The sequence below is a fragment of the Pteropus alecto genome, unplaced genomic scaffold, assembly GCF_000325575.1.
Source record: "Pteropus alecto unplaced genomic scaffold, ASM32557v1 scaffold479, whole genome shotgun sequence".
NCBI classification, from domain to species: Eukaryota; Metazoa; Chordata; class Mammalia; order Chiroptera; family Pteropodidae; genus Pteropus; species Pteropus alecto.
Genome location: NW_006492031.1, coordinates 2,308,098 through 2,316,235, shown reverse-complemented (window position 1 = coordinate 2,316,235; position 8,138 = coordinate 2,308,098). Strand labels below are relative to the sequence as shown.

At 35.1% G+C, this 8,138-nt stretch overlaps 1 protein-coding gene across 2 annotated transcripts in view; it reads right to left on the bottom strand.

The window, feature by feature from the left end:
• JHY (junctional cadherin complex regulator) overlaps positions 1-7,896 on the bottom strand; it is a 63,479-nt gene extending 55,583 nt beyond the window's left edge. For both annotated transcript variants that reach the window (XM_006925252.1, XM_006925253.1), the window contains exon 1: positions 7,556-7,896. In XM_006925252.1, coding sequence (XP_006925314.1) covers positions 7,556-7,896 — 341 coding nt within the window. The remainder of the gene's footprint in view (positions 1-7,555) is intronic.
• Between the last annotated feature and the right edge of the window lie 242 nt (positions 7,897-8,138).

Sequence of the window (8,138 nt, the reverse complement as noted above, 5' to 3'; positions counted from 1 at the left end):
CTGCTGATGGATCTCAAAAGGTTCTTCTCTCCCCAGGGCTTAAGTTATTTTCAGGGAACAAAGTTGTCTTGTGATGCACTAAGTGGCACCTTATTAGCCTGAAAAAAATCAAAACATCTTTAAAAATTCAATTTTTATCATAACTTAGGCATCGTGGAGAATCTGAACTGGGATTTAGGAAAACGAGATTAAGAAATTTCAGTGTTTCCACATGATGAAATATTTTAAGAATTGCTGAAAAATGATGAGGAAGATAAAACTGGGAGAATTAAATTACTTTAGACTTTCAGCAACATCTGTAATTTCTAGCCTCAACAAATTTCCATTCTTAAATGCCCAAAGCAGCAATATTACACACTACAGGAGAGACTGATATTTTAAGTGGAACCTAGAAAATACAGAGAGTTTTGAAAAAAATCAGACAAAATGAATTACTGTGGCTGAGAAAAATGTTTTTGAGCCAATCATTTGAAGAGAAACTCTAATAATATATGTGTACAAGATAGAATCTGAAAATGTGGCTCTTAAAAGAGCAGTAATTACACTGTACCATTTACACCTGCAGTGACTATCTTAAAATATCTTCTTTCTTCACTTTCTAGGTAGAAATCACAAATAGGAGGTTATGTTTTGCAAAATCATGAGCATGGAAAGTTGTAATACTTCACAGAAACAAATCTAATGGCTGAAATAGAACATGATACTAAAGAACCCCATTATACTGAGCTTGTATGCTAAGAAGCTCAATTGTATTTAGTGGTCCAGGTCAACACACTGGAGCAAAATGAGTGTAAAGTGCTCCTTCATCAGTAATCATCTGCACACAAAACATGCACCTCTTTTCCTCCCCATTTGATAGAAAGGTTACAAAGACAGTGAGTACGCAACTCTTTTGTTACTGTTCAGACAACAGATGCCAGGTCTCCTCTTCAGATGCCTAGATTAGAAATGGATGCAGAGAGGAAGAGGAAGGTGGTCTCATATGCATACGCCATGATATTTGCTGGCTTTAATGGGCCATGTTTGAGTACTGACTGTGACAACTTCAAACAAAATAAAATAAAATCTCCATTTAATGGAGAGCCTCATATTCAGTATAATATTCAATCAAAAAAATTACTAAAATTAGAGCATGTTTCTAGTACAATTAACATCCTTTGCACTCATAATAAAATATTCAATAACTGGCCATTTTGCTTGTTGAAGAGGGAATAAAAGCATTGCTATTAATCATTTAGCAGTTATTTATTTGCCACTTTATTTTAAGTAGCCGGTTAAATTGAAACTGCACATGTTATTATTGATTTAGGTTTAATTTAATCCTTTAAAACAGAACAATTATTGCCAATTTATATGCCATTAAATTTTTTTATGCATATGAACAGAAAATTCAATTTATATTTAAGTGTAAAGTTTTTAATGCTTCTTTAAGAACTATAAAACTGACAATTGTTTCCAAGGATTCCTGAATCCTATGCTCATCTTAATCTTTATATCAACGGCTTTTAAGTAAATAAATCCAAAGGATTATAAATCACTTTCGCAAGTATAAAATAAAATGGATCCACAAATATACGGACATGCTTTGGGAACGTTATTTACAACCCAGAAAATTTCACTTAATGCAGGCATTTATTCTGCCAAAAAAAAATTAAACATTTTAATGAAAAAAAGGTGGTTTAATAAACTAAAGGCCAAAGACTATCTACAGAAACACACTAAAGTGAAGGGGCTGGATTGTTATCTAGTGAATTGTATTTACAGCAATTATATAATTTGGATAATTCCAGCTGAAGTCCCTTCTTTTCTTTGACAATAGATTTATGGCTGCAAAATAATCAGATATTTGCCCCAATTTAATAGACTTGTCAGTACTAGTCTTGATTCAAGGACAACCTGTGAGTTAAATGAAAATGTCTAAAGAAGGCATGTTAGTGACTCCAATATAAAATTCTAGCACCTCACTTCTATTAAGATTATCTTTTTAAAAAAGAGCATCTCATGTAAAACAAAGGTTGCACTTTCACAAGGGAAATGCTGTATGACACGGTATTTGCAAACATAATTCCTCTCGCCCAGTCCGAGCTTGCAGGGCTCGTGCCAGACTAGGGAGGACTGGTTGTTCTTTTCACTTTCCAGAAACAAGGACCAAGAGCTTCATAAAACATTCAGATGTTTACACTTTTTTTAGATGGAACTTCTTGTATTTTAAATGCCAGATATTAGCATCTTTGGAGTTGCAAGGTAGCTGTGTTGCCATAGGAAAAGCAATGGACAGATCTTGACATTTGGGACCTACTCCAGATTTTGCCACTGACCAAGCTGTGTGAACTTGGGTGAGTCTCTTAACCACTCTAGGCCTCGGGTTCCTCTTTTGTACAATAAGGGGAATGGGCTGAACTTTAAGAGCTCTAACAGCTCTAAGAATCCACCATTTTATTAAGTGGACTTGGCATATCATGTGAAACTTGGCACTGTATATTAAGCATTGGGAAAAGCATTTATTTTAAATTCAATACATTAAAAATTATGGTAATCAAAGCTTTCTGTATTTTCAAACTTGTCACAGAGTGGAAATAAACGAAAATGGTAAAGGTCATAAATTAAACTATCCTTTGGTTGCAATCTTCTTAATCCTCTTGACGAACTCACTGGAATGCAGGTGGTATAAATTTAAATTATACTTTGCGAGGTTTTGAACTTACTATTTACTTATTTTAACATAGTAATGCATCCTCATTTTGAAATAAGGTAGAAAGGAACTGCTGGTCTTTCTCTGAGAGCAATAAACCCCAGGAGTCACTGTGGCTTTAGCATTTCTGGCAGGGATTCTGCCTTTAATAGACACAATTCATGCCCTCGCACACTCCATACTTCTTTCTCTGACTGCTCATCTGTTACGATGGCACCATGCCTGCTCTGAGGAGTGCACCAGGGTTTAACAACAGCAGAGTTTGTGAGCAAATTAATGAGCATAAAACAGAAATGACTAATATCTATGACAAAAAGTCACTTCTCTATTGCCGTGTGAAATAAATAATTAATATGCTAGTAGCTAGCCCCAAAATACTGTGTGAAACCCCTAGAATAAGGTATGCAGTGTAATGTATTTGAAGAGGTTGGCCAACCAATCTAATAAAGACAATAGAAATCAACATGGATGAATGTCAACTCCTAGAAACTCTCAGAATATCCTTAATACTATAATATTAGAATGAGCATTAAGCGCTATCTTTATACTCCTATTCAGTGCAAAAACAAACAAACAAACAAACAAAAACAAAACAAAAAATGTACACCTATGAGAGAAAGTACTCTGTCCTCAGCTTAAATATTTCTGATGGGTACTACAAAACAGTCCAGAAAAAAGTTCGAGGGGTGCGAAAATGTTGAATTTTGGTCCTTATCCACTATCCATTTTGGTTATCCAATGCTGCTATTTAAGTCCTAGAAATCATCATTCAATACTTCACCTGACTCTTGTATTATTAATCTGAAACGATATCTATGAAAGCATTTGAAAGGGAAAATTACATACCACTGTAAAACAATAAAAATGAAGATTATTATTACTGAGTCCCTTTCTTACTTTCAGACAATTCTGAATATTCAGTTTAACTAATAATTCCTCACCGTGTCTACCTCCCATCCAGTAATTTCTGGCACAAGGTAGTTTATTAGACTGAACATGGGATCTTTTGTGAAGATTATAGTTCCCAGGTGACGAGAGGAAGATATCCACAGACCTCAATGAATGACAACGCTTCCCAGGAGAGTATGAGGAATATAGGCTACTATGACACTGCTGCCCAAAGTAAAACACAATTAAGGTTATTTATTCTGAGAGCACTGTACCTTTTAAATATTTGTATTATTTTAATAATATTTATAATTTTACATGCATCTGTACCCTGGCCTCAGCTTACTTCATATTAAAATTGTTATATCTTTAATATTTGTTAGATAGTAAAATTGAATCCTTTATCAAATTGGGCCTTGATCACCTATCTAGATACTTATAGTTAGAGGCTCAGGCTCTGCCTCTAAGCAGCTGCATACATCTATACAACTCTCAGAACCTCAGTTTCTTGTCTGCAAAATAGAGGTAATAATACCTAAGAGGCCCTTGTAAAGTAAATGAGAGTATGCATAAAGCAAATAGTTCTACAAATGGCAGCTAATTATATTTTTGTATCCTTGTAAACAAGACCTTATTAAACACATATACTAAGTACTGTACTGCTGCTCTCTGATTTTTTTTTTTTAAACATATAAGGTTTCAGAAGTCCCCAGGACTGAAGAGGTTATTTCTAATGCTCTAGGAATTATATTGATCTCTTTCTTCGTGAGTGCTGAGGGTCATAAGGCTAGTTCTGGAGTGGGGTTTAAGGATTATCATGTGAAGATCCTCTCTCCACTCTTGATTCATTCACTACTGTCAATGCTGCTCCAATTTCCATTAAGTAAAAGGTTTTCTCTAATCCATATACATTGAACTATGGCTTCACTTGGGTGAGATACAAAGAGTAATTGCTTTGAGGAGGTTCTAGTAACAACGAAATGTAAGAGTAGGGCTCAAGTGATTTGTCAGGCAGCTTTTAAAACTGTTATTTAAAAAAGCAAGAAGAAAGAGATTTTCCTTGGTTTTACAGCAAGACTTTGATAATTTTTTGAACTACAATTCCCAAAATGCCATCTACCTTACAGAAACGAAAGCCTGCTTGATTTTATATTGAAAGTCTGAGATCAATTTGTGTACTTCACGGCTCACAAACTCCTCAGATCCAAGCAATGACACACCTAGGCAAGCTTTCCAAGACTACAGTGAGGCAGAGAAAGGGGCCAATAATGAAACATCCACCGAATAATGTTTTTGAGGCATTATTTGACTAAATGTTTCAGTTTTGTTTTTCTTTGTAGTGAAGAACTGGTCCACCAAATGTTCAATGTATGAAGCACTATGCAGCCAAATGATCACTAGGGATGTAATGCATTCTAACTCTGGGGATTATCATCTACCATTTAACATTTCCAATGCAAATCAATCTAAGGAAAATAGCATTATTTAAGGATCCCTGAATCAGAAGACCGAGGCCCTAACCATAATTTTGAATTTTAAGTATTATTCTTTATTTTGAAATATATTGAATGGTACTTACATTGTCCTTGGGTAAAGAGCAAGGTTAAAGTCAGGTCTCTGAGCACTGACTCAAAGAGGAAAAACTCAACACTGCGGAAATGCCACTTAATGGATCTTTGCTTTGGTTTCTTCATCTTAAAAGTATAGACAAGAATACCTATCCATCGGAAAAGATCTTTCCTTTATGATGCCCTATTTCTGTAAATAAAACTGCTACCATTTATTACCTAGGAGTAGTATGACTGTCTCAGATTAGAGCTGAGTGTTCTGAGTGTTCTGCTCTACTACTCACTAGATGTAATAAATGGGCATAATAAAACCTTTTAAAACCTCAGCTGCAAACTTTAAAATGGGATCATTATAGCATACACCTATCAGGGCTGCCATAAGGATTAAATGAAATAATACATGTAAAGTGTTTAGCTCAGTAATAAGCTCATGATAAGCAGTCTATAAATGCTAGCTATTGTTATTAGAACTTTGAAGTAATCTTTGGCTTCCCTTGTTTCTTCAGTCATCATATCTAATCTATCACAAAGCCATGTCAATTCTTTCATTATACATTGTAAATGAAAAGACCATTAAAAAGGATACACACTCATATAAGAATGTATATTGGTTAACTCTGAGGAAGAAGACGGGAATGAATTTGAGAAGGGGAATAAAAAACTTTACCTGTAACATTTTATGTCTTTTAAAAAAATATATCTGAAACTAATATGGCAATAAACGTTATAAGCATTTTCTCTGTACTATTCTGTACGTTAGAATTTGATCAAAGTTTAAAAAAAAAAACAATATCAATAGTAAAACAACAAACATCCCCTCATAGCACTATGACATTAGACAAGTTACTTCACCTCTTTTAGCCTCATTTTCCTTATTTGTAAAATGAGAATATGTAACTGCACTTTCTTGCAGGGTTACAATGAAGAATTAAGTGAAATTACAGATGGGTCTTTAAAAAGAGATGTTCTTGTTATAGTTGTCATTATTGTTATAATTTTTTCATTTGGTAGTCTCTTTGTCCCTTTTGCATTTATCTTCTAATTTAAAATGCACCAGCTTGTGGAAAAGAGTTCCTTGAACAGTACTTCATCTCACTGCCTTTCCCAAGAATCTGTATTCTCTCCTGCTGGTGTACCCAACCCAGTTCAGTCAGGTGTGGCTGTCTGACTGAAGTCTTCCTGATAACCTCTTTTGCTCCCAGAATTATGGCTGCACCTTGGTGACAGCACTTATCACTTGCACTGTACTTTGAGATCCCCTAAAAAACATATGAGCTTGATTCAACTCAATACTCCCAGTCAAAGAAAGAAGAAAGGAAGAAAAGGACTCAAGACCAGGCTTGAATTCTGGCTTTGCTATGACTATATTCCTGGGATGAGTCATTTGAGTTCTGTGTTCGGTATCCTATCTGTGGCATGAGCTGGTTGCACTCCATGATGGCCCTATAATCAGGCCCTCACTCAGTCCATTTCCCCTATACACAGAACAGATCCTCTGCCATTGAGCTCCTTAATATGACACACATGTCACTCTAATTCTGTTCTTGCTTGCCCTTGTTCTAGACTTTACAATAAACTTTCCTCAATGTATGTTATCCCTAATTTTAAAAAAAGTATCATATATATAACTTATAAAGAGCCAGTCACTGTTCTCAGTACTTAATATATTTCGTGTATATTAATTTACTTAAGCATCACAATAACTCTGTAAGGTAACCATTATTATCCCATTGTTACTGATAAGGAAACTGAGGCACAGAGCGATTAAGTGGACTTGGTCAAGGTCATACAGATAGTAAGTGGCAGAATTTGAACCCGATGGTCTATTTTAGACTCTATGTACTTTACCACCACACTAAAACTCTTTTCTAACCAATAGCTTTTAACTTCTATACTGTATCATATCATTTATATTCTAATTAAAACTGAGTGATATTACACTATTTTCTCTGATAGTCTTTGGTAGCTCAGAGCATAAAGTTAATACCCCATTAATACTAATTATTAGAAATTGAATCTTTATATGATTATATGGGCCCTAGTTCAGGTAGAATGTACTCCCAGAATGCACTTTACTGACATTCATAGCAATCCGGAGTCTTAGGCAGGCTGGTTCATTTGACAGGTGAGAAAAAGTGAAATGCAAGAGAGTTAAGTGACCTATTCCAAATTATACACTAAGCAGCAGTGCCTGGACCAAACCAAGACTATTTATTTATTTTTTAAATAATAAAACAGTGAACGTGGCAAAAAGCCTGGCTCTGAACTGTTTTTAGCTGCACAGAGTCCTGTCTCACACACATTACCAGGTGCTCATTATGAGAGCCTTTCCTTACTCTCATTCGAGACAGTACCAGTAATTATTTAATACATTTCAGAAATCAGTTATCTTACACAAGTTCCTTACCTATGATTCGCACCATTGTCTTGGATATGGAAGTTGTCCTTGCTGGCTGTCTGAGCTGCTTTTCTGCTTGCTTCCTCTTCTGTCTCACTCAAGCTATCCTGTGGAGGGCTTTCTTCCTCTAAACTGTCAGGCTCCATGATGTTGTCCTGGATTTGGTCTTCAAGTTTAGATTGGGCCTTAATCTCTTGAGTGAAGCTTTCTGAATCAGATTCCAAGGAGTCTTTTGAAATTAGATGTAAGTCTTCTTTCTTAAAAGGTGTTTCTGTGGACTGAGGCTTTAAGTTGATATGATGGACAGGAGATTGGCTAGAGAGCTTGGGAATTAATTTACTATGACTCATCTTGAAAAGATACAAAAATTTACAGGAATACTCTTGTTGATAGGAACAGCTGGCTGAATATTTAAAGTTGTAGTTCACAAAAACATTACCTAAAAAAATTATATTTGTGTTATTCTGTGACTACTGAAATCTCTTTAATTCCGATGTTAATCACAAATTTAAATATAAGAACCTTGTTAAATTACCTGCAGGCTTTTGTGTGTATTCTTTTGTGTGTGTGAGGTCTATTGGAAAAACTACTG